General features: G+C 28.8%; 1 protein-coding gene across 2 annotated transcripts in view; it reads right to left on the bottom strand.

Moving 5' to 3' along the window:
- Positions 1-5,346: 5,346 nt before the first annotated feature.
- Positions 5,347-26,950, bottom strand: part of sds22 (protein phosphatase 1 regulatory subunit sds22) — a 55,816-nt gene continuing 34,212 nt past the window's right edge. The window contains exons 4-8 of one of the 2 annotated variants that reach the window (XM_075364334.1): positions 21,045-21,207; positions 18,075-18,191; positions 17,363-17,554; positions 15,416-15,585; positions 5,347-8,588 (exon numbers count right to left, since the gene is read on the bottom strand). In XM_075364334.1, the coding sequence (XP_075220449.1) occupies positions 8,585-8,588; positions 15,416-15,585; positions 17,363-17,554; positions 18,075-18,191; positions 21,045-21,207 (646 nt within the window). In that variant the 3' untranslated portion in view covers positions 5,347-8,584. The remainder of the gene's footprint in view (positions 8,589-15,415; positions 15,586-17,362; positions 17,555-18,074; positions 18,192-21,044; positions 21,208-26,950) is intronic. The other variant, XM_075364326.1, reaches the window with a different exon arrangement.

The following is a 26,950-nucleotide window of genomic DNA, read 5'->3' on the forward strand; positions in this document are numbered from 1 at the left end:
ACGTTCAAACTGCAATTCACAGAAAGCCTTCCCTAACGACAGCACAGTTCACAGTACCCGATATACCTAAGTCTCCGATAATGTTAGATATTGCTTCAGAGGATGAGATGAGATGACAAGTTGTTGCGGGTGAAAATACACGATTGACCGGAACGAAAGGCCTAGACGCTACCACCCGCGCCACGGAGGCCGGCCATACCTAATGTACCTCACAGAATGATTTAACTACCAATCTTCAAATAATATTTTTTCAAATAATTTACTGTATATCTGTCATTAATAAAAAATTATTATCTTAACTAATTTTTATTTTACAGTTGTTCTGTAATTTCCATTATTTTTATTTTAAATTTTAACACAAAATTTTATTTTTACAAGTTTTTCACAACACCAACGAAGGGTTTTGTTTTTGTTTACATTAAGTACTTTTGTGACAAATGTAGTAATGTACAGTTTCTAAATAAAATTCGAATTTTCAAACATTTCTTTGTTTTATTCAACTTATCTTACACAGTTTTGTTAAGGATTAAATTCTCTACAAGTTTTTTTTTTTTTGCTTTATGCGTTTTATTGCCCATTTAACTAAGTTATTGTACGTCAAACTTAAAAAACAGGGTTTATTACTCCGATTTATTGATTTTCACCCGATATTTCTCAAACTACTGCAGATACGGTTTTGGGACCTATTTTATTCAATTTTTCTGGTCAAAAACTACAAGAAATCACTAATTCTGCTTTTTAATTAACATCCTAAAAATTTCAGTACGACCTCATTCCGGGGTAGCTGAATCAGAGAGAAATCTTTCACTAGCTGTAACTTGCAAATGAAGCATTTTAGTTCCATATGTTTATATGAACTTTACCCATTATTTTCACAAGTAGAATAAGTTATGAAAGTCCCGGAAGAACTTTGCGATACTAAAATTATTTAATGATTATCAACAATTACCACAATTTTTTATAACAAAAAATGTAATGTAATGTCATTTTATTTGAATAAAGCACGCGTCCAAATTAATAACTAATTTTTTTATTTATTTCAAATTTGATTGTTTCTATATATAATTTGTTATTCTCTTAATATTATCCAATAATTTAGGTTTATATTTAAATTAATAATCTATTCTGTACAAAGAGGCATCTGAGTCAGCTGTAGTTTGTTCATACCTTATTAGTAGAATAAAGATCCAGATATCTACCAGTGAACGTTTCCACCTATTTTGATTCATTAGACCAAATAAAATATCTACAAATGATAAATATCAAACATTAAAAAAACACAACTTCCAAAAAAAAAACATTGCTCTATAATATAAGATAATATTAAAGAGTTGCAGTGACAATTTTGTATATAGTATAATTTTTTCTCATTTTTAAAAATTATTTAAACTTTGTGTATATATATATATATATAGCCTATGGACATATGCTATATATTTATATAACCTATGACACCCCTGGTTTAACCACAGAGTTGGTATGGTGGAACATACATACACCCTAAATATATTTCTAGCAGAACTGAAATAGGTAACTATTTCATATTTACTATGTGGAATAGGTCTTATGGCTAAAGGAAGACTAGAATAAGCAACATATTTTTTGAATTTTCCTGTAATGCCTTCAATTTTTGCAATACAAAAATAAGTCTGTCAAGTGGTGTTTACCTGTGTACAACCATAGTAACAGCTAAAAGCATATGTCATGGCTTTCCATTTAGCCAGCTGCTTAGTAAAGTTATCCAAGAATTACAGTAGATATGTTGTAATGCATATTTATATCTTCAGACATTCAAATTTCATTATTAATATAAACGCATTCACAACAAATAGTTACAGAAGTTGTAGGGAAAATAAATCGCTTAAAAAGATTTTAATTTCTATACAAGTGACAATTAGAACAAAAAAAACCCAAGAATAAATGGTCATTTTTGGATTCATTGTCAAAAAATACACAAGAATAAAGCAAAATTTTGTGTGCAACAAAATTATTCTTGTAGACCAGTGTTATTGTTAAGCGATATAAAAGAAAAAAAATGTATAAAAAATTTTCTAATACATTAAATACATAAATATTATAACAATTTTAAATTACATTTTATTCTATTTCTAATGGAGGTAAGTATGAAAATGCTGTAAATTCTTGTAGGAAATTTGTCTACCTTTCCTAATGGAACACGATATCAGCGGACTGACATTGATATATTAAACAGTATATTTATTTATTGTTAGTCATAAAGTTATACGACAATGTTCCATATTATTAGTACGTTATTACATACCCAGAATCAGCACCCTGCAAAATAAGAGCACAACCTTCACTATTAAAACCCAAGTGTAAGACAATGAGTGATGACTGGAAAAAAGCAAGAAGTGAGCACCTGACATTGATACTTCAAAACCTTATTTATTTCAAAGAAGATTCTTTGAAATTGTAGTTACAAAAAAATTTCTGTGATATAAATAAATTTGTTTTTAACAAAATTATACTAATATCAAAAAAGGTGAGACACTACGCATTTCCATTATCAAAATCTGTTATTAATTTAATTTTAAAACAATTTTGTTTTTAAAAAAATACATGTTAAATATATGTAATAGACAATACATGCAATACGTATCATATTTACAGAAATAATACAATTCTTATGATTATTTGTCGTTTAATAAATGAAATCGAGCCAGTAAGAATTTATTAACAGATTTTTCTATTTTTTGCTTATTATATGGAACGCTTAAACATTGTTTATTATCTATTGTCTGTTATATATAACATCTTTTTTTTTTTTAATTTTCAATTAACAGATTTAGATAACAGAAATGTAGTGTCTTACTTTTTTGATATCAGTATCATTTTGTTAAAAACGGTTTTATTTATATTACAGACATTTTTTTTGTAACTACCACTTTCAGAGAATATTCTTTGAAACTTGAAAGTAAGTTTTTACAAACATCCTGTTGTCTTTCAGACAACAAACAAAGACATCAAGGGAAAGACATCAAGTTACCTTTCTTCCCCCTTTTAGTTAAATAATTCAATGTTGCGTGGTTCACCTTCCATTCTTTAAACTATTACTGGTTTCATTAAAACTTCAAAACATGAAGTTTAATAAGTTGGATTGGTATTTTTCCTAGACTGCTGTTTTATGTTCAAAATTTTTGGTGGAGAGGTTTGGGTCCTCCAAGGCTCAAGGAATTAGTAAGTCACTAGGCTATATCTTTAGTGTAAAGATTTTGTGTAAGATTATAACTACATGTATGTATTACATTCTTATTTCGTATAAATTACTGTTACCATATTATCTATAATTTCTTTCAAGATTGATACTTTTTGTAGTTTGGTTATATTTTGTTTTAACCTAAGTTTTCTTATTTTACTATCAACTACTACTGAATCTATTACTATTATTGTTTCTCAATAATAATAAATCAATGTGATTAATCTGTTACACTACTTGTGTTATTTATTACTGAAAAATACTACATTATTTCTCCTTGATGGTGTGGTGTTTATTTTGGGATATATGTGATGGTAATGCTAAAGTTGCTACTTTAGCATTACTTATTTTACTTTAGCATACTTATTTTCCCGTCAAAAGGGTTATTTTATTCTAGCCATTGGATTCCAAGTCCAGAAAGAATTAGCAGGGCATTCCATACATCATGGGAGACAGGTTCACCTTGTAGTATTCCTACCAGCTATTCTGCAAGTTACCATGGTCGCATATTTTATGAAAACATTCTCAGAGATTTTAAGTTTCATAAATTTATAGTGTGGAGAACAGTTTGTAAAGAAAAACTTTTATGAACAGCATAAAATATTAGGTTTGGTTATGTCAATAAAGAGCTCTTTACAGAAAGCTTGCCAAAGAAACCTGATCTTACTTGACTAACAGAATTTGATGCATTAAATTTTTTTTTTGTTAAAATTATTAAAATAGTATTATATAAAAATTATTATTAAGGATAATTAAATTATAATCTTTATTTGATTAAATATTAATAGAAAAAATTTGTTGTATTATCGTAATATTTTCTTCCTTCCAAATTACGGTCTTTCATTTTAAAGTTGAATTTTATATATGTGTTCGATTAACTTTACAAAAATTTTCTCAGAATTAAACTCTTAACATTTATTTATGCACGCAATTGCAGACCAACGCCCAAGCACAATTACCCTCCTGTTGATTAGCAGGAAGAGATTGATTAGCATAAGAAAAAAAATGCCAAGAAAGGTGAGAAGATTCAGCCATTAGCTTCCAGGTGAGTGGGAGCGGCAGAGATGCGGGATGGAAACTTAGATTTATTATTACTATTATGTTTATTCGCAGTTAATTAGTGCTATTTTATGGTAAACATAAATAGTGAATTTTTTTGCTGAACTTTGAGCTATGCAATCAATAGTTTTCACAAAAACTAGTAATAGAACAATTTTTTTCAGGCCCAAAACATATTAGATCACCAATTTTGCTCAATTAGTGCCCCGAGAATTTTAGTATGACATTATTTTAGTTTGCTTGAGTACATTTATTTAATTATATTACATTAATTTTATACATTACATTTATATATATTTTTTGGTAAGCTGTAATTGCAAAATAGTGTTTCTGACCAATGCTTATAAAAAAGTTAGATAACAAACTTCTACGCGAAATTCAAATACACTCCAGGAATGAGCTCAACAAGGAGTAAACTTTGTGCTTTATATTGTGATTGTAATTATATGTATCATTTACCTACAGACATATATACTTCCATCAAGGAGATTTAAAATCTTGTGATTAACTTTGGGGAAATTTGAAGAATGAAGTTTAGTGAACAAACTTCACTAAACACTACTTCTTTTGCAAACTCCATTCTCTGTTTTTACAAACATGCCATCATGTTGAATTACCTCATACCTAGAATGTGATAATTACTTAACAATAACTAACAGAACTCAAATCAATTATATTGATTTCTTTACAGCAAAGGGACTACTATACTTTTATGTGCACCCCAATGTATTTTTAACAATAAGAATTGATAAAAATTAAGTCAGAACTCCATTAACAAATATCTAAACTTGAGACAAAGATAAGAGTTATGTAAACTTTTCATTGATAATCAATAAATCTGTACCAACAATATTGTCTCACCATATGCAAAATAACAAAATAAGATAACATTAAAACTCTTAATTTGCTCTTTACCTAAAGTGCTTTTTTAATCATATGTGTGTGTGCCTTTCATTCAGAAGTTTCTAGGTCCTACCCAGGCCAACTGTGAAATCCACAAATGGATTAATTAAGCAGCTAATAAAAAAATGGACAACATATTTAATTTTAACTATATTATTTATTTATTTATGATTAAACTAATAACTAAATAAAGTTACAATGAAATACTGCTATATATACTTAAAAGATTCTGTGAACATTAATCAATTTTTTATCATAGTTACACTGACATTTTAAAATTATTCATATTGTTTGTTACTATTTAACAAAGAAATCATGTACAGACTAAAGGTCATATAATTTTTTTTTATCCACATGATTAATAAAAATAAGTTAAAACAATTTGAATTTGATAAAAGTAAACTACTATGTTTTGTAAAATTCTCCTAATCTTTATTCAACCATCTAAATCAAAATACTTCTATTATGTAACTTATTTTCGTATTTTTGTCTTCAGATTTTCAACACCCTTCATTTTTTTTTTATTATGTATAAATAAATTAACAATTAATATTCACTGCAAATTTTTTTAATTTTTTGTTCAGCTCCCTCATGATTTCACAATAATGAATAATAAAGTATTTACTTTTGTGTAATTAATTTAACACTTTAATGACCTCAAAGAGAGAATCTGAAGATAAAAAGTATGCTTAGAAACATGAAGTTTTAAACTACACATGGATAAAAGAAAGCAATGGATAAAAGCATTTTAATTTTTTAATCCTTGCTTGTCTTATCAAAACATATTTAACTAGTTAAAGTAGTTTTCTAATCACTAAAAATAAAATTAATAGTTTTTCTATTCTTTCCAGACTACAAAAAAAATCTTGTTTGAAAGAAAAAATTGCACTTGCATGAGAATATAGTACCAAGAAATCTTAAAAAGCTGAAGAATAACTATTCACTTGTAATCACAAGTGTAACTATCCAAAAAAAAAACATAATAACCATAAAAATTCAAACACATACTCTACTAAAACCTTTTTTTATTGCTAAATTACATATGAAAAAAGAAAATAATTGTTATTAGTTCTTTATTCAGAAAATAATGTTCTTGAACTGATTTTTACTTAAACCTAACTTACCTAGGCAGAACATTACCTTAATGGCCTGTGTTTTAAGTAGTAGTAAAGTAGTGAACTGTTCAAAATTAAACAAAAACTTCAGCTTCATCTTTATATTGCTTCCTGTAGAATTCAATATGAAGAGAACAGAACAGTACTAATATTTCTGTTATTAATAGACGTAAATGAAATTTATATTAGCTGTCTAAGTTCCATAAAAAGGCGACTGCCAACCATACTTTACATAGTCTTTGAGAGCAATACTTCCCATTCAAACACCTTTAGCTAAACAAATACAGAACTACAATCTACAGATTCAATAAGAAGGGATATAAAGAAGTCATCATGAAGCCTAGTGGAAGACAGTGTTATTTTTAGAGCAATAAATGTGCATTAAAATCTGGTCCAGAAGATTTGTAGAAACAAATAGTATGTAATTTCAACCAATTATATCAACCCTTGATGTAATGTCTAATTGAATTTAAACAGAAAAAATTCTGAATCCATTAAAAAAGAAACTATAGGATGAGTTGAGATTTCTACACAATTAAAAATCTGAGATCATAAAATGCAAGTAAAATACAACAAATACAATAATATAGAGAAAGGTAAATGAAATTCTTAGTTGGTGTGATAGTTACAAGGCTCAGCTGATACATATTGCACATACATGTGTAGCATGGGAATGAAAAGAGATATTGGAATGGAATAAAAAATGAATAAAAGTACAATACCTTGGCTACAAAATGCAGTATTTATTTTTCAATATAATCCCTTTTTACACTGATACAGTTTTCCCAACGTGTGACAAGTGTTCACACTTGTCACAAGTGTGAGAAAGACGTGTGGTCTTTCTCAGATTCAAGTGGTCACAGCTTCCTTCACCTCATCACTGGTAGTGTAATTATTACCTTTGAGACCCTTCTTTAGATGAGGGAAAAAGTGGAAGTCACATGGAGCCAAATCCGGTGAGTATGGCGGATGTGGAATAGGCTTAAATTTCATCTTGCGTCAATTGTCGCTTTACCAGCTTCACATTTGTGTAATTTTAACGCCCACCTATTCAAAGCACTCCTGCCAACAGTTTCACTACCGTAAACCTTTTAAACGATGAAAAATATTTGTAGAATTTACATTTTCTACTGTTAAAAATCTGATCACTGCACGCTGTTTTGAAAGTGTTAACATATTGGCTGTATTCTGACTCCATTTTAACTACTACTGAAAACAAACCGGTAAACAGATTTCAATGCATTATTGCAGGTTTTTAGAGGGGGATTTTAACTATCATGTGCTACCACATCCAACTCGATAGTATCTTTTGTACCACACTAGTGCGAAATTTATCAGGTGAGCCTCGTATTAGTGCAACACAAACTGTCCTAAATTGATACAGTCACTTTTACATTATAACCTAAATCTTAACTAATTTCTGAAGTGAATACATAGTTCATACTAATCATTTATCAGCTTTTTTTAGAGTATAAGCATTATATTAAGTTTGCCATTTTTAAATAATTAATCTACTTATTTCATTTGATAATTTACATCCAATATTTTTCTGAATATATCAATGTAACTAGCAGTTACCTTTAATCTTAATCTTCATTAAATTAAATACCAAACCAACGTAGAATATTATTAGAATTACATTATTCAACACATTTAATACAAATTTATCTAATATAGTTGGATACAGTTTATTGTTTAATTTGAATTTAAAATAAATTATGTTTTTGTTTGTGCTATATAAAGTTTAAACTTTTATACCTTTACTTTCAAACAGTTAACCAAAACTCAGAACTGCATCCAATAATATATCAAAAGCACTTTCTTACATTAATATTCTAATAAAAATGTAACAAAGAAAGATATTTCTATGCAGACTTTTAACCTATCAGACATTTTACACGCATAAATAGTTAAATTTTGCTAAAAGGTATACCTGTACACAATAAAATATTAATCATATCTTGTTTTGGTCCTTATCATAAATAGAAAAAATATATATCACTTATCAACAAACTGTTTCATTTTAATACAAATATTATTACATAAAAACAATTTTTGTTATTTCTACCATACATATATTACATAAATGTTTGATACAATAAATTTTTTTTTACTAAAAGTTCAAGTTCATGATATTATACAAATACATCGGTATAGTAACAATAAAACAGGTCTAATAATAACTTTTTAGAGGTAATGTGTACTGTGCTGAATGTTAGTTCATCGTAAAGTGAATCACTGAATGAAGTAGATTTGTAATAATGTTTTTCATACTCCAACAGAGCAATGTTTACCTGTAAAAAAAATTATGTAACATTTTGACCACACTGTGATAATAAAATTTAATATTACATAACAAACAAACCACCAAACATATTAATTAGATAAATTAAACTTAATTATTTTCATTAACTAGTTTTTGCAGTTTCCCATACCTCAGTTGGTATTAAATTCTATTACTTTTAATAATCTGTCATGTTTCAGAAACTGTAATAATTTCTCCATTGTCACAATTTAAATAATATTGTCAAAGTAAATTATGACAATTTCCAAAACAACATGACAAATTATTAAAAATAATAAGTTTTAATGTTACAAAAATAGTACTTAATGCCAACTGAAGATGCAGGATATCCCAAAGAATAGTTATTGATAATTAATAAGGCAAGTTAATTTATCTAATTACTGTGTTTGGAGCTCTATATATATATATAGCTCCAAACAAAGTATATAACACATTTTACCTCAATTTATCATCATACATTCACAGGATCCCATGTCCTCAGTCATAATTGAATCCATTAATTGCACACTTATTAATTGCCCATTTCCAGGCTTTATGAAATCTCTAAGCGGTAAGGGAACAGTCAGCTTATCTTCACCAGGACTATATAATTTTATATTTACAAAAACAAAATAAATAAATATTTAATTTGAAAACCTTAGTTATTTCAGTTACTGACAAGTTGCTTGAAATCCCACGGAATTGCTATGAACCTTAAAAATCCTCAGGAGGATGTGCATTTCTATATTTGCAAAATATGAACAAACAAATGCCATTTTCATCCTAGTCCCCACTAGTTTTATTCCCTTTTAAAATGAGCATAAAGATTTAATAATTATATATATATATATATTACATAATTATATATATTATTATATAATTAACTATTATAATAATTATATATATTACATACACACACACATATACAGTAGAGTGTCTCAGGAGGATTCTGCTAAACTTTATATGTGTTACAGCAGAGTGTCTCAGGAGGATTCTGCTAAACTTTATATGTGTATTTTTCTCACTGAAATGAAAAAAGTTCATATAAACATGGGTAACAAAAACACTTTGCTACAAGTTATGGCTCGTAAAAGATTTCACTTCTGTGCTGAAATGAAGCCATACTGAAATTCTCAGAAGGTACATTAAGGGCGAACTTAGTGGTTTTTGACCAGAAAGGTTTTTAGAAATGGGTACCATAACTGTATCCCCATTATTTTCTATGAAATAGGGTGTAATAAACAAAAAAATGAGTTAAAAACACAATGTTTTTCTAGCTTTGGCATAAAATAACTTTGTTCAAAATTTTCAGTAAACAAATAAAACTTGATGAGAAAACTGATGTAAATAAAGTAAATAAAAAATAATAATGTAAAGAAATTATGTATTCTTTAATACAGAACAATATGTACCATTGTGGAAAATACAGTCAAAAACCATAAGAAATCACTAAATTCGCCCCTTAATTTACCTTGCCAGAATTTCAGTATAATTTCATTTCAGCGGAGGATCTAGCACTAGCCGAACTCGCTAACAAACCATTTTCAAACGCATGTTTATATGAACTCTTTTCATTATTTCAATGAGAGAAATGCAACATATAAGTTCTTTTTAGGACAGTCCCTCTATACGAAATTTTAATAAATAAAAGTAAATTTCCCAAAAATAATAATGTGAATAATAATCACAATTTCTTTATCACTTAAAAATTGATCTAGCAATAGATTAAGAGAAAGGTTCATCTTACTAGGAATCTAAATGTAGTAAATTATGATTAAAGGACTAATGTAGTAAATAAAATTAAAATTAAGCAATTGATCAAGAAAGTTAAAGTTTACTACAAAAATCTTTTCAAAAAAGTGAGCGACTACAATAAAAAAAGAAAAGTAGAAAGTTAATGAGACTACTGGTAGAAATACTCTTAACTGGCAGATATAGATATGTTTTTCGTCTTTTTTTTGCCTCTGGGACCACTGTTAGATATTGCTACAGAAAATGAGATGAAATGGCAATTTTGTAGCATGTGCAAATGCCATGCTACCGAGATTTGAACCTGGGACCTCCGGATGATAGGTCAAGACCGGCTAACAACTAGCCGACAAGAACTATCTGCAACTAGCTGAAACTAGCCTTGCAGAAAATGACAGCACTATGAGTCACAAAAGGAAGAAGGCAAATATTTTTGTCGGCTACTGAGTACTTGTAAAACTGATTACAGGGACTGTTTCTTCCTGTTCTTTTTTGACAAGTAAAATAATCTGTAAATTGAAACACAGCATTAAATTTTTATTTAACCCAGTCAGTGTTGAGTCCAGAAAGTGATTTTTCAACTTCCAATATACAAATTGAAGTACACAGGCTCTATTATATTTTAACATTCCTTGGAAGCTTTTGAGTTAAGTGAAATTCTTGATTGTAAGAGGTACTCCCTCTTATCCAACTCTTATTGAAGACTATAGACTTATTTCATTGATGTTTCTACTTAAAAATTTCTGTAACAAGTCTCTTATATTCTTTTTTTAACTATAATAATGTTTTCTCGTACATACATTGCAGATTTGGGATGGTTTAGTGCAAACATTGCAGATTTGGGGATGGTTTAGTGCAAAATTAGTTTTTGGAATTTCATGCAGAAAATTTATTCTAGTTTTAACAATATGAAAACTAGACTGTATTCAGTTTGCTGTTAGCTTGCAGATTGAAGAATAAATAAACATTGCACTTGTGTTAGTGATTCATTATGTTTCTGCTGAATCACATCCCTTACATTAGTGCCGATTCACAACAAGGCCATTATATACGACATAATAATCATTACTCATATTCACCATATAATTAATTAGTCATATAGTACACATGTAATCAAACTTTTATAAATTTATAATGTCTTTTCAGTTCTATTAAAACCCTTGATATTTTTATATGATCACTCTTTTATTCTCATGTTCAATTTTTGTTTCTGTTACTTATTTATTTACTCTAATGTTATTTAAAGTTAATATACCAGTAATGCAATTTTTTTAAGTTTACTGGAACATGAGTGTAGTGTATAGAGTTATTGTGACACCATGTCTAACCTTGGTTTAGCTGATAACAGTACACAATCCGCTCCAAAAAAAAGGCCACAAAAAAGACTTAAGTCGTGCGGAAAACCCCATCATTTCAAATGCTTGCAAAAGCCAATTTGAATGCAGAGTAATTCAACGGTGTTGATTTCAGATGTCGTTAATAAAACTGCTAACATGAGTGGAAGTTGTGCTGCTCAGTGTACAATATGATGTGCGAGTTTAAATCTACTAATAATTACAGTCTAAAAAAACAAAACCTTGCAGGTCAAGTGAAGAAAAAAAGTTGACGATTTCAATAAAAAAGTGATTTGTAAAAAATTAAACAAATTTTATTTTCAAAATGAACTGCCTAAAATAAACAATTACGAGTTGTAAATGGTGATAATGATTACCAGATTTCTGATAAATTGTTAAAAAGTATGTATTTTAAATACAAAAAATGGGACCAGGAAAATGGTTTTAAAAAAATTAATGACCCAACCAATAAATTTTTAAGAATTAAAAAAGATCTCTTAGTTAAATACAAGGAAAGATTTAATTATAATAATAAATTAAAATGTCATAGCAAGTTATATCCATATATACTTTAAGCCCCAAAACTTACAAGTCTCCCAAAACTACATAAGGAAGGCTTACAAGACCATTAATTTATTTCAAAACAGCCCCAAGTTACATAATTACTAAAATTATTGGTAAAGTAATTAAATCAAAGATAAATTTAGAATATAAATATAATATAAAAAACAGATATGAATTAATAAATTACGTAAGTTAAAAATTATTAATAATGAAACTAAAATGAATGATTAGCTTTGATATAACTAATATGAACCGAAATACACCAGTTGATGATTATACAGTCTCAATAATAGAAAATTAATAAAAGCAGGTGAAGACCAAAAATTTATAAATAATATTATAACAATAATTAGAAATACATGTAAGTAGAATTATTTTTAATTTAATGGAATCTGTTATACACAAGAAAATGGTTTACCCATGGGATTTCCCTTATCTGCTATGTCAGAGTAATTTGTTTAAAATTTAATATGAAATGGAACATAACAGAAAAATAAATTATTTAAATGTAAATATTAAAATAAATAAAAACAATCAAATAATAACTGGAATGTATTAAAAAAACCTACCTCAAATGAAATTATTATAGAAATTCTAATCATCCTTGGTTCCAAAAGGTTAATATTTTTAAGAACATGATAAACAGAGCAATAAAATACATAAACAATAAATGGGAATTGTATAGCGAAAAAATAGTATAACAAATACAGCTATAAAAAATGGATATCATATGTCTGACTGATAATATATATAAAAAATATAGAATTTTTCAATAATACAAATATTACTACATTATCATCCAATGACAATAAAAATAGTGAAAATGTTTATGTAACATACACTTAAACAAATAAAATTATAGAAAACTTAACTGATGCATATAATGATAAAAAATATAAACCTGCTTATAAACCTGATAATCATATAATAAAACATTTAAAATTTTATAATAATGAAAAAGTAAAAAATAAATATGATTCTTCCAGCAGTTATAAAATTAAATGTAACAATTGTGAAAGGATATATTTTGGTAAAACAAATAAAACATTTAAAGATAGATTTAATGAACATTTTAGATAATTTAAAAATTAAGTTGGTAATTTGTGTATTTTTAAATTTTGTATAAGAAATTTTGAATTTGCATGTTTCTTGCATTAAATTGAATCAAGACCTCACTTTACATATGGCGGCATACTCAATTTTCTTATTTGTTTTAAACATCCACAAAAACAATTTAAATGCAAAGGAATGCAATGGAGACCATATGACTGATAGCTGAATAGGAATAGATGTGGACAAGCAAACTGTGTAGTATAACGTCTAACTTAATGTGAAAATGCTGGTAAAGTTAAAATATGGTATAAAAACAAAGTTACTATATTAATTTCTATAATGTGACATCGTTTCTCTTCAGTGTGTTTACAGTTTTTGGGGGATTTAATCTTGCTAAATTAAAATAAGAACTATTTTGTATATAAAGAAAGTATGAAATTCCTGTCACTCATCATCTAAAAGATATTTAAAAAATAGCATGGAAAATTTTGTCGCCTTTTACATAAAAATTTTTTATTATCTTTCCACGGTCACTTTCTCATCTTGTATATTTTTTAAGCTCCTTCTTGAAGGAGTATAATATAACAAAGCTGCTTTACTTATAGTAAAGCATTTCCTGCTTTACCTATGATGGAGGTTTGGTATGCAACCTCCATCATTATCTCAATCAGAACTTTCAAGCGCTGCTTCAGCAGGTAATATAGCTGCACAAATAAATTACTCAATACCAATTATATATGAGGCATATCCCGAAAGTAAGTATAGTTTCCTTCTATCACCACCGCAGACCTACAATCGCATTTCTCACTTGGCTTGTAATAATGATAGACACCATTACAAGTACATTAATGTTTGTTTAAAGTTAAGTAAACATCATTTCAAATGTTCAAGTCAATCAAGAATCCCACAAATTGTGAAATTATGACAATTATCAGATTTTTAAAAGCAAGAAATGCCAAACCAACTGACATTCACCGGCAAATTAGTGAAGTTTATGGTTAAAAAAAACAGTAAGTGTTGGAATGGTTATATAAAGTAGGTCAGCAGTTCAATGAGGGATGCGGTAATGGGCAAAATAAGCAAAGGAGTGTGGGTGACCTTCAGTCATAAATAATGATTTGGTTACACAAGTGTAAAAAAAAATAATGTAGTTACAATTCCTTCCTTATGTATTGAATTTCCTGAAATACTTTGCATGAAATCATAACACAAAATCTAGCCCTAAACTCTGCTCTCATTAGGTACCAAAAATGATAGAGGTTCACAAAACCAAGCAATTAGACTCTGCTCAATCTTTTCTTACTAATATGAAAATGATAATCTTTTGAAACAAACAGCGACTGATTATGAAACTTAGTCTCTCATATCACTGCAGAATCCAAATTGGAGCCTCTGGAATGGCAACAAACATTTCCATAAAACAAATTCAAAACCACCATTTCAACACAAAAAATCATGTGCACTATTTTTTGGAATAAGAAAGGTATTTTGTTGGTTGACTTCCTTCCGAGAGGTAAGACTGCAAATGTTTAGCTTTATTGTGATAAAAAAACTGCATCGTGCAATCCAAAACCACAGGATAGGTATACTCACTCAGCCATGGAGTTTTGTTGCCTCTTGGCAATACTTGTCTGCATGTTGCTGATGAACCTCCAGTCTGATTGAACAATTTTGCTGTGAGCAGTTGAAGCATCCACCTTCAAATTCTTGTTGTGCCGAGTGACTAGCGCTTATGTCTCCATCTCAACTGATCCCTTGCAGATCAATGCTATGATGAGGTCAATAAAAATGCTGCACAAACAATGGTTTTCTTCACTGGAGGTGCTGTTCTTTGATGAAGGAATGATAAAACCAATTACAAGATATGAAACATGCCTTAATAATGGTGGAAATTATGTAAAATAGTTTAAGGTATGGTCTTCCGTGTAATAATAGAATTACTCTGTTGTAATAAAACTATTCTGTTCAAAGTTGTATATTTTTTCATTACAAAACAGTACTTACCTCCGGATACACCTCTTATAATCTGCCTACTGTAACAGCTCAAATAAAACTGTATGTTGCATTTGAGTAAAAATTCAAACAGAAAATTATGGAAAAAAAGAGGTTAATAAGGAAAGAGATATAATATGAATACCTTGCCAATGTTGCATCGATCTGATTAATCCATGGAATGGCTAATTTTATTTTACGCCGGTAATTAATATCTTTGTAAATAGGATTACGTTCAAGGTATACAGTTGAAAGCTTTTTGTTTTTAGCAAGCGTATCTACATTGCTCCAGTCTGCCACATTGTTATCATTTAACTGAAACAAAAACAAGACTAAGAAGACAATGTTACCAATGAAATTTACCATTGCATATAGTATACATAGTAAATAATTCAGAGAAAAAAACTGAAAAATTAACTTAGTTTAATTCAATTATTTATTTATCTTTCCAACTGCAGCAACATCTCATCTCACTAGAAATATAGACCAAAGAAGTTAATTCATTGAATATTTTGAGAATTACACAACTAATCAATATGAATTAAGAATACTAATAAGTATACGAATACAGAAGAACAATAGCTAAACTAACATTTCGGTATATGTTCTTATTATAGTGTATCTGGTACTTATGCTGTATGGCCTAACATCCAAAAATTAACATAAGTCATACTTGTGTTACTTAATAATGCAGTTTGTTAAAGAAAACCACTCACTAACAAGGGCAAGTTTATAATAGAGTTTATTGAAGCATTGATGCTTTTTTGAGGGGTAGCACGAAAGGGGGTTCTACTTTCAAAAATCTAAAATGGCAACCTCCATTATGGCCCAATTTCTGAGTAAACTCCATCTAAACATTTTCAAGCGGTCTAAGTAGTTTATGTGCATATCCCGTCATGGCAGTGACAGTAGCCAGAGCCAATTATTCCAGTTTCATAACTAGGCCTCAACTTTTTTTTTCAATACAAATATACTAACAGAATGATTATTTTTATAGAATAGTATTTATAATAATAATATTTATAAGAATTTTGAAATAACTATAAATTTCACATTTGTTGATTAATTTAACAATTATTAACCTAAAATCCTTTATGAACCATATTTTTATGAAAATTTGAAAAAAAAATTAATTTAAACCATCAATCCCAGCTGGATATACAAGAGATAACAGTAATAAAAGTGTAAAAAGTTAAGTAAGTATTATATTCACTGTCGACGTTCTTAGTGTCAAAAATATTTACGTTTCATTTGGTTTTTTTTTTGTAATTATCATCCAATGGATTGTAAGAGGTAAAGTGAATATTGATATAAATTTTATTTATTTACACTTTTTCAAGTTTTTTAAAAATAAAATGGAAAAACAACATATACTAGAACCAGGGACTTCTCAATTATGAGACTAGAATGTTTGCTACTTAGCTGCTGTCTGTCATGACTGGGGATACGCATATGAATCACTCCTAAGTACTTAAATGGAATTTACTCAATAACGAACCAAAGTTCAAATATGTCATTCTAGATTTAAAGGATGGATGCCTCCCACTACCCTGTTTTAGGGGCATCAATACTACAGTGCAAGAAGCTCACAAAAAATAACTTGGCCAAAGAGTATATTAGGATATGTAAATGGATTACTTGAAGTTCAGAAAATAGATGCACAGCACTTCTACCTAGGGTGACTAAAGTAATGATGACACTGCTAATAGAACAGTGATGGGGGTACTTATACAGACATAGGTAGCAAAAGAAGTCAGTGGTAAGTAATCAATCTCAATCTTGCACGTCAACTGAGCTTTAAAAATGTTGACAATACAGTAATGTCACACATATATATATATATATATTTTTTTTAAATATTTAGATGTTTTTATTAAGAATATTAAGATATTTTTTCTACCCCTTTCTTTTCTTATTAAAATTAATTAGCTGGTACCAATTTGTATTATTTATTTCACATTTATTTATTAGTAATATGCAAATGAAACAAATTAAAACGATATATTTATATTTTTATATAATTATTAACAAAATAATATAATCTAATACTTTTTTAACTTTTTAAAATAATTTTATAAGTTTGCTTACTTACCCAGAATTCTTCTAAATCCTCCAAGTGATCTATATTCTCTATCACAGAAATCTTATTTGCTGCAAGATCTAATGTAGAAAGTTTTTTGTTATTTTCTAGGTTTTCAATTTTAGTTATGCCATTTTCTGATATATAAAGTTGTTCCAAGTTTGTCAATTCTTCTAAATTTTCAATTTTTATAATTCGATTACCCTATAAAAAAATAATAAAGAACAAAATATGAATAAGAAAAACATAAAGAGGAAATAAAATAAAGGACAAGCAAAGTAATTAAACATTACAACATAAAGTAGATAACAAAAAACTAGCAAGAATATTAAAGTTTATACAGAAAAAAAAATTGGTTTTTGACTAGAATAAATTCAAACCAGCTAATAAAGTAGTTGCTTTTGAAATAAGATTAAATAAATCTACAAAAAGTTTACTTCATTTTTTACATAAATTAAAAAAAAAATATTAGTATTCACAAAAATTAAGTTGTATTATTTTATTTTAAAATTGAAAATTCTTGAAAATAACAATTTTTTTTTATTCTAATAAGAGTCCCCCAAGAACAAATTTATCTGGTTCAATTTAGCACATCATAAATGATACTATTTAATAAACACAATTCACTCCAAAATTATAAAGAAATTACGGTAACACAGTCAGGAACTGAACAATGGCTGGTTTATTTTATCATTTATAAGATGGATATTGAAAGCAATGTTACCTGCAAACTTAAAACTGTTAGATTTTTAAACTTTGATATATTATCAATCTTTGAAATTCTATTTTTCCCAAGAAATAATGAATCCAAACTTTCCAGACCATCAATATTTTCAATTTTCTGAAAAAAAAAAAAATATTACAAGTAGTATAGTACAGCAGGACAATCAAATTAGCATATAAATATAAGTTTGAGAATATGAAATAATCAATAATAATCAGACAAAATTCTAAAATCAGTAACTGCAAGTTCTCAGATCAAACTACAAACAGTTTTTATTGAAGGAAATTATTACAAACATTTAAATAAGTCACACTGAATCTAAAAAGAATCAGTACCATAAATAGTGATAAAAATTGCAACAAACAACAAACAATGTTTTTCTGTTATATCCAGTCAATAAGGTGACTTAACAGTATTTTTGCATCAATTTAAAATCTGCAAACCAGAATTGAATGCAGCAAAAAATCTTTCAGTAACATGGATTTAAAGAAAACCAGATTTATAAAGCCTACAGTATAATATTACATTGGGAAGACTGGATCAATATCCAAACACAAAACCATGAATAATTGAAAGCATTATATATAAAAACAGAATCAACGTTTGCAAGTTACCACATAGAAACATGTTAAAGCAATAACCCTAACATAAAAACTTTACACAGTGAGCGAAGTTTACATTCTCAACATAGTCCAATAATATAAAATTATAAACACTCTAAATCTGACAAAAAGAACACTAAATGAACAAACTTCAGAAAGATCAAATATACTCTTTGATCATAAATTGAAGAAGGTTCCTAATGAACTCAGATTTTCATTAACATTACTGTTGAATAAAAGCTTTTAAAGATCTATTGAAAGCAAATTTTAAAATATTTACACAACATGGATCTTTTTAATTTATTTAAAAATGTTAACAAAACATTACGTGGGTTATAACTATAATTAAATTACAAACATAAAATATCAACATTCAATTTTTTTTAAAAAAAGGTTTTTTATTCACATACCATTTTGACATTTCTACTTGTTTCTGCAAAGGAAAGAAATACAAGAGCCACAATTTTCTAATTCATCATTTTCAGCTGAAATTTTTGTTTTAATTATGTCTAATATGAAATTTTTTATGCTCAAAAGGACAAAAAAACTACACACTTAAATAAAGCACAAATTTAGCTGAAACTGACAAATTAGAGAATTGTAGCTCTTATTTTTTCTTATTATTTTACGGTTTCTTATTGTTTATCTAACTGTGGCTACTAATTTGTATAATGTTAGCACAATTGTATCTTGTAAAATATTATTCTATATTCATTTTAACATAAGAGCATTAAAAGACAAAGACAAGCATTTCCTACTGAACCTTTTTACCAACATGAATAGTTTTCTGTTAATACGTCTATTTAAATCGGAAAATAATGTTTCCAGTACTTTCTTTAAAGGACAATGCATACTCTACATGTAACAAATATCAAAGACAAGAGATTAATGTAAAGTGATCAAAAGAATAACAAGAATAAATACACATATCTTTAATGTAGCATTTTCTCTAATAAGAGGGTTTAATAATTCAAACATTTACATCTTTAATAATTAAAAAGAAAACTCAGCAAAGTATGCAGTAAAATGGCTTAGTGGGTAGTGAATGGCAATTCATCACATCCAAAAAAAGCAAGATGTAACTAATAAAAAAAACTGACAATGAATTTCGTAACTTTCCCAGCTATGCTAATCAAGTATGCAATTCATTTAAAATTACTTGTTTTATTATAATTAATTTTTTTATATATCAGTATAAGAATTTTTTTTAAATATGTTTTCAACTTTTCAAAAATTTGGGGCCTCTTGCATCAGGGGAATATTTTTAATAATTAAAATATTTACTAAAATTGAATTTAAATAAATTTTAAAAAAATTCCTTTTATTTATTTATTTTTTTTTTATTTGGTAGCTTCCCCAACAGCATAGGGTATTAAGTTATTTTAGTGACTTTATTGCTTAAACGTTCAGTGATCATTATTTTTAATAAAATGTTTTGAGAATTAAAAATTTGCAAAAATTGCAAAATTTTAAGGAAAAAAAAATTATCAAAACTTTAAAATTTTTACATTTTAAAAGCAACGGGTAATTTAAAAGATAGATTTAAATTTAAAAGAAGTTTTTTGTTACTACCGACAATTGGAGTGGGATGATAGAAATATTTTTAACGATTTGAAGGCATTCTGATGTAGAAAATACACACTTGGGGGCACAGGAATAAAAAATATTTTTCCCAGATTATTTACAATATATTTAAATCTATTTATTTATTTTTTAACTTTGTTTAAATGTCTCCTTAAGGCACAAAACAAAAAAATACCAATTTTTTTAGATTTTTTTTACCAATCTATATATACTTTCCCATATAGTTAGGAAAGTAAAAATCAAAGCAATGTTAATTTGCATTTTTTAAAAGATAAGGTGATGTTCACTGGGAATACACATCAAAGGAAAATTGTAATTATAATATTAGCTTGAGGCCCTTAACTCAGAAAATAGGACTGACTTTATCTAGAGATAGTACATTTTTAATGTCATTTGTAACATTCCCTGTCACACTACATTTTCATAACCAAATTTTTTCCTATAAAAGGTAACTCAGCTACCATTCAGAGCTTAATTCAAAGTACAAACAGACCCCGCTGTACATCAACCAAAAGACCAACTGAAGAGGTTAAGTTGGACACTTCTATCATTGCCTCTAGTAGCAAATGGTTTCTATGTTAAGAGACAATACTGATTTGTAGTTAGTAAAGTGTATGCACTTTTTATACTTCAAAATAAGAATAAGGATTTTATAAATTAAAATAATTTTCTTACCGTGGGCCACAAGATGCAGTTAACTTTTGGAGGTATTTCATACCTCCAACAACTAATACTACTGAAGAAAGCATTTTTCTAGCCATTGCATTAAATGATAAATACTCACCCTGATTTTATTATCGCCTAGTTCCAATAATTTTAATTTCTTCAAATAGTTCAAATTCTGAATCTTTGTAATCTTATTTGAAACCAAAAAAAGCTTCTCTAAATTTAAAAGGTTCTCAAGCCCTTTAATTTCTTTTATACGGTTGAAAGACAAATCTAAAATCCTAAAAAAATAGATAAATATAAAATTATTATTATTATTATTAGAAATTGACATTAGGAGAATTTGTGGGGTGTGAACATAAAAGAATAATGGAAAACTGCCAAAGGAATAATAAAAAGGATAAAATTCTTTAATTTAATCCTGTATCTTCTTTCATTCTTCCAAATACAATGGAGTATAAAAAATTAAATACTCTAAGTTGTAGTACCCGTCTGTTCATGAACCCTAAAATAAATTAACAATACTTTTTGTTCCAAAAACTAGTAAATATTAATTTTGTAAAGCTTAACCAGATGGTTACAATTTTAAGTACAATTCAATTGTTAAGACAAATTTATAATGCCTGATTGAACAAGCATCAGTTCTGCAACTGTGAAGAATCAAAAAGAGTTCTGCAAGAACTTTTGCAAACCAACCGCCGAACTAAACAAAAGGATATTGAACTGATCCTGAGCACAACAAACAACTTCCTGAATTAGAGACAGCTCTTCTGTGTGTGAGAACATACTTTCCTTTCAGTCTCTATATCCTTATTCTTCCTCACATCTTTCTCAGCAGATACCATGGGAAATTGTCAGCCATCGTTCAGAGTCCAGAAAGACCCACTGGACATTATGTTTAACATGATGAACATCATTTTAGAATTGTAGACAAAATGCAGAAGATTATAAACAGGCACCTTCAGTTGGCTCTTTGGGCATTACAACTAAGAAAGAGAGGAAAGGAAGAATAGCACTGGCAATGTGTGGCTTCAGAAAGAACACTGAATACTTAGTTTGGTAGACTTGTATGGGATCATTAATATCTGCAGATAAGAAAGGGAATAAAAAGGAAAAAATTGTGAATGGACTTCTTATCAGGTCAAAGCCCAAGATTATAAATTTAAAAATGTAGTCTAAAATAACAAATTTTAAACGGATATTTATAACAAAAACTTCTACTTATTAAAATTTAAGGCAGTGGAAAATGTCACCACAAGTAAAATCACACCTCATCAAACTAAATGGGTGTATCCTTAATCATGGAATATACTTAAAAATAACCTAACTTCTTCAAGAACCTTGTCAAAGAGAATGAAACTTGAATCTACCAAAACAACTCAGATTATAAACAAAATGCAGGAACCTATTCTACAATTTTTAAATGTATGTCTTCTGTTGTAAATATGCTGAAATGCTGACCCAGAGCTTCTGTTTTAATGATAATGCTACTTTTCATCCAAGAGAACATATCAGAAAATTCAAAGGAAAAATTAGAAAACCCTTCAGAATCCCTTAAGAGCCCTGACCAAGACCCTCACCTCATCTACATGTAAAAAACTGAACAATATCTTTCAGAAAACTATTTTCATCAAATAAAGTAGCAGAAAGTGAAATACAAATATTGATTAATTTTTATAAAACTTATGTATCTTGTCTGACAAACATTACCTAAACTATTTTTAAAATAACTGAAGATAAAATCACATATCTTTTTCAATCTTCTAACCCAATCAATCTTGGCTATCCCCTAATTCTGCTGCTTACTGATGAAAAACAGCTCACATTATGAGCTGTTAAAAAAGTATTTCCCATTTTCCAAAAATGCAGTTGCTCCATATAAATAAAATGTTTCATCTTTACCATTAATGGTTTATGAAGAGACTGATACAAACCTTATATGTTTAAATCACGCATACGGGGATATTAAAAAATAACTGGAATTGCATTGTGTTGGGTGGAGTTTCCATAGTACGTGATTCCCCTGCTAAGAGAACATCAAGCGACATTTTCTGTCAGCCTACCAAATGGCGTCACCTAGGAAGGTTATTTCTAATTTCTGTGAATCTTTTTGTGAAGGCTGTTTCGCCTGCTTTGCAGTTTTTGTCATGGTGGACTTAATGTACAGTAACATGGCTGTGTATAGTATTGCTTTCTGCTCAGGAAAAATGCCACAGAGACTACTATGAAGTTGAAAATAGCTTACAAGGATACTGCTATGGGGAAAACTAAAATGTACATGTGGTTTTCTTATTGTGAACGAAAATGTAGAAAAAATTTGCACAGTCATGCATAAAGATTAACAATAAACCATTGAAGAAATCAATAAGTTGTATGTAATAATGTGGAGCTTGGTTTAGAAAATTTTACTGGAAAATATGGGGTTGAGAAAGGTCAGTGCAAAGTTTGTGCTTTGGCTCCTGACTGCTCAAGAGAGTCACTTGGTAGCATGCCACATTTTAAAGACAGTCCCAAACCCAGATTTCTTTTTAAAGATCATTACTGGTAACAAATCATAGTACTATGGTTACAACCCCAAACCAAACAAAAGTCAAGCAAGTGGAAGACTGCTACACCACCCTGCCTAAAAAAAAACTTCATTAAATTAAGTCAAACATATCATTTGTTTTTTTTTTTTTGTTTTTTTATTATGTGAAAGGGTTGGTGCATTTTGAAATTGTTCCACAAGGTCATCAGACTGTTAACCAGGGTTTCTATTTGGAGGTTCTGAGAAGATTGCACTGCAGTCTGCAGCAAAAAAGACCCGGATTTCTGAGACAGGAAGACTGGGTTTTTTTCATGACAATCCACCTGGTCACACAGCACTCTGTGTGCCAATTTAAAAAAAAAAAAGGCTGCATAACTCCCATCACCCACCCTCCTTATTCACCTGATTTAGTTCTGCCTGATTTTTTTTCTTGAGACCTTTATTTCTTCAAGAAAAATAGATGAAGGTGCTGCTGGACATCCCAACAGATTAATTTGAAAAATGTTTTGAACAATGGAATAAAAGATTGGACAAATATATTAGGTGTAACAGAGTATTTTGAAGGGGATTGAAGGTTTTTTGTAAAATAAATAATAAATTTTAAAAAATCTGGTTTTTATGGATAACCTCTCTTACTTCAAGAGACAGATTTTTGTTTAGGTTACCTCATTTGATGTACATTTTTTATTTACATAAATTTTAATTGATTTGATTCAACTAGTCACAGAAGCAAGAAAAATGTACCAAAGCCAAATAAGTGATAATAAAATTGCAGAAAAAATCAGGGAAATGAAGAAAGCATCATACTTGCACCTGAGTTCAGAAAATGAACTAAGTAAGATATGATATCAGCAACTGAATAGAGTGGTGAGGTGAAGTGTGGTGTGGTGGTTGTGTGTATGTGTTTGTTCGGGTATGTGTAAACATATACACACCCACGAATATACACACATGCAAGTGTGTATGTGCACATGAGCATGTGCGTGTGAGACATATGACAGCAAGTGTGAGAAGAGCCAAACTGTAGTGGAAAAATATCATTGAAGACCACCAATGCAAAAAAAACTTTCAGTGAATGTAATTAAATAGTCTTTCTGTGGTTTGTGTAGATAAAGGATTTGTTCCTGAAGAATGAAGTAAAATTTGACAGACAGCATATGATGACTGCACTACAGAGTGGATAATCAGTAAATTACTGAAGTTGGCAGAAGTGTTCAAGATTGGTGGTATTTGAATGGACTAGTAAGTACGACCCTCTTAAATTGTTCAGTTATGAATATATTGTTTGAGAAATAACTGAATGAAGAGGTCATACCAGCATAATGGCAAGAACATTAGATAAGAAAAGAGCATGGAAAGTTTGTTAAGAATTATCCACAGAATTAAAGGAGTTTGTCAGTCATGGAACTTTTTTGGGCAGTTGTGCTCCAGGGTATTAATATGTTTCTCTTAGAGGCTGAGGTGAAAGATAAAGTCAGAAGAATAGTCAGATTTCAGAATGGTAAAATTAACATTAGACAACTTCATTTTGAAGTTGATGTTTGAGAAGAGGTTGCAAATGAGGGAAGAGATCCATCTTGACTGTGCAAGACTTCAAAAAGGCCTGCGATAACATAGTGCTAAAGGTTACCTTTAGTACGTTTGTGCAATTTGATCAATTGCAGAAAGCTGATTACTTTTTTATGATAAAGGCTGTACAGCAGCTGTGTAAAAAAAAAATCATAGCAAGAGTAAGAGTTGGAAATAACCTGAGTTCAATCTCTGCCCTTTGTCTCAAAGGGTTTAAGACAAAGGTGTGGTTTGTTACCTGCATTACTTAATATTTATGCTAATGAAGCCCTAAGAAAATGGTGCAGGAAGTGTCACAGTATGGGGATGTTGATCACAAATAATGATCAGCGCTTTACTCTGTTCTTCACTGATGAAGAGTATAGATAGGTGATGGACAAGGAGAACGTTAACTACATGGTAAGAATCAAAGGGAAGTATTGGGTTTAGCAGATCTAAAGATTAATATGAATAATAATGAATATTTGGTTGTTGGAAAGAATAACTGAGCATCTGGATGTAAATATTCAGGAGGTTGCCAGAGCAAAGTATCTTGATACATGGTTCAGTAAAAATGGGTTAAGGCAATGATGACATTAATTCAGAATAAATAAAAGTTGAGAACTTGAAATAGTTCTGAACAGCAGCATATTATGTGGTAGAATATCAGAAAGAATGTAGTTTATAGATGCATGATTCTGAGCATAATGTAATGTGAACAGACATGAGATATTTGTACCTGGAACCATTTGAACTGATAGTACTGAGATGGATTTTCTTAGAAGTTGTCTTAATTTTAATTAAATAGGATTGGATGTATAGGATATTGATTGGATATATTGGATTGGATTAAATAGGAGCAAAATGATGTGCAGCAATAAATGGAGTTAACAGAGATACTGTGGATGAGGTGCAGAAGAAACAGCTAATAATGTTCAATCACATGAACAAGATCGCTGTGATTACCAAATAAATTCTTGGTTGAACTCCCAACTACATAAACCAAAATCTGACAGGAAACAGTCAGTTCAAGGCCTACAGGTTGAACACTTTGTGAACAGGAAAAAAATGTAATCAGGGGCAAAGAAACTGAGTGGCAGATGTAAAATTCTACTAAAAGTAAAAACAAGACATTTTTAATTGGGTAAAGTGGAATTTCAAAAATAATTATACTATAAATTGGGTAATAACTCACAAAGTACTAGCATTAAAAATGTACAACTTAACAGAAATGTCAGGGAAATAACAAAGTTTTGGTTTAATGTAAATCAGTTGGATGGACAAAATTTTTGGAATAAAAATGAAGTAAATAACACAACACAATAATTTGTCACAATAACATAACAAAAAAAAACATTTTTGTTTTTACTAAAGCATTTCTTAATATAGCAATAATTTTGTCACATTTTTTTTTATGTTTGTTATTCATTGTTTTTCCTCACATTTGGGTGTGTGATTTATATGCCAAAGATATTAAAACTTTTTTCTACCCCCAGTCAGTGAAAGTCAGTGAAATTGCTCTCTAATATTATCAAAGTGGTTCAATGCTGAAAATTGCTAAAGGTACACAAGAATAAGAACAGAATATTAGTGTAAAAGTGTGATATATGACCGTTTAGATCAAAATTTTGACCAAAAATTAGCAGTGGCAACAGAAAAATGTAAAATTAATGGGTGAAAAAAAAAATATGTACATTGAATCTTAATATTATAGAAATGACGTGAAGATATATGACTCGGAGAACCAGAATAAAAATTCAGTTTTTTGGGATTAAAACACGATGGTATAGTTGACTTATATAAAGCTAGCTAAAACTTTTGTGACAGTGTGATGAGGGCATGGAGAGATATATGAAGTGCATCCTCTGAGGTAATGCAGTAGAGCTACATAATAACATATCATGCATTTATTTATTTCATTTAAAATGTAAAATCTTTAATATTTTTAT

Source organism: Lycorma delicatula, chromosome 1 (assembly GCF_047948215.1).
Source record: "Lycorma delicatula isolate Av1 chromosome 1, ASM4794821v1, whole genome shotgun sequence".
Taxonomy (NCBI): Eukaryota; Metazoa; Arthropoda; class Insecta; order Hemiptera; family Fulgoridae; genus Lycorma; species Lycorma delicatula.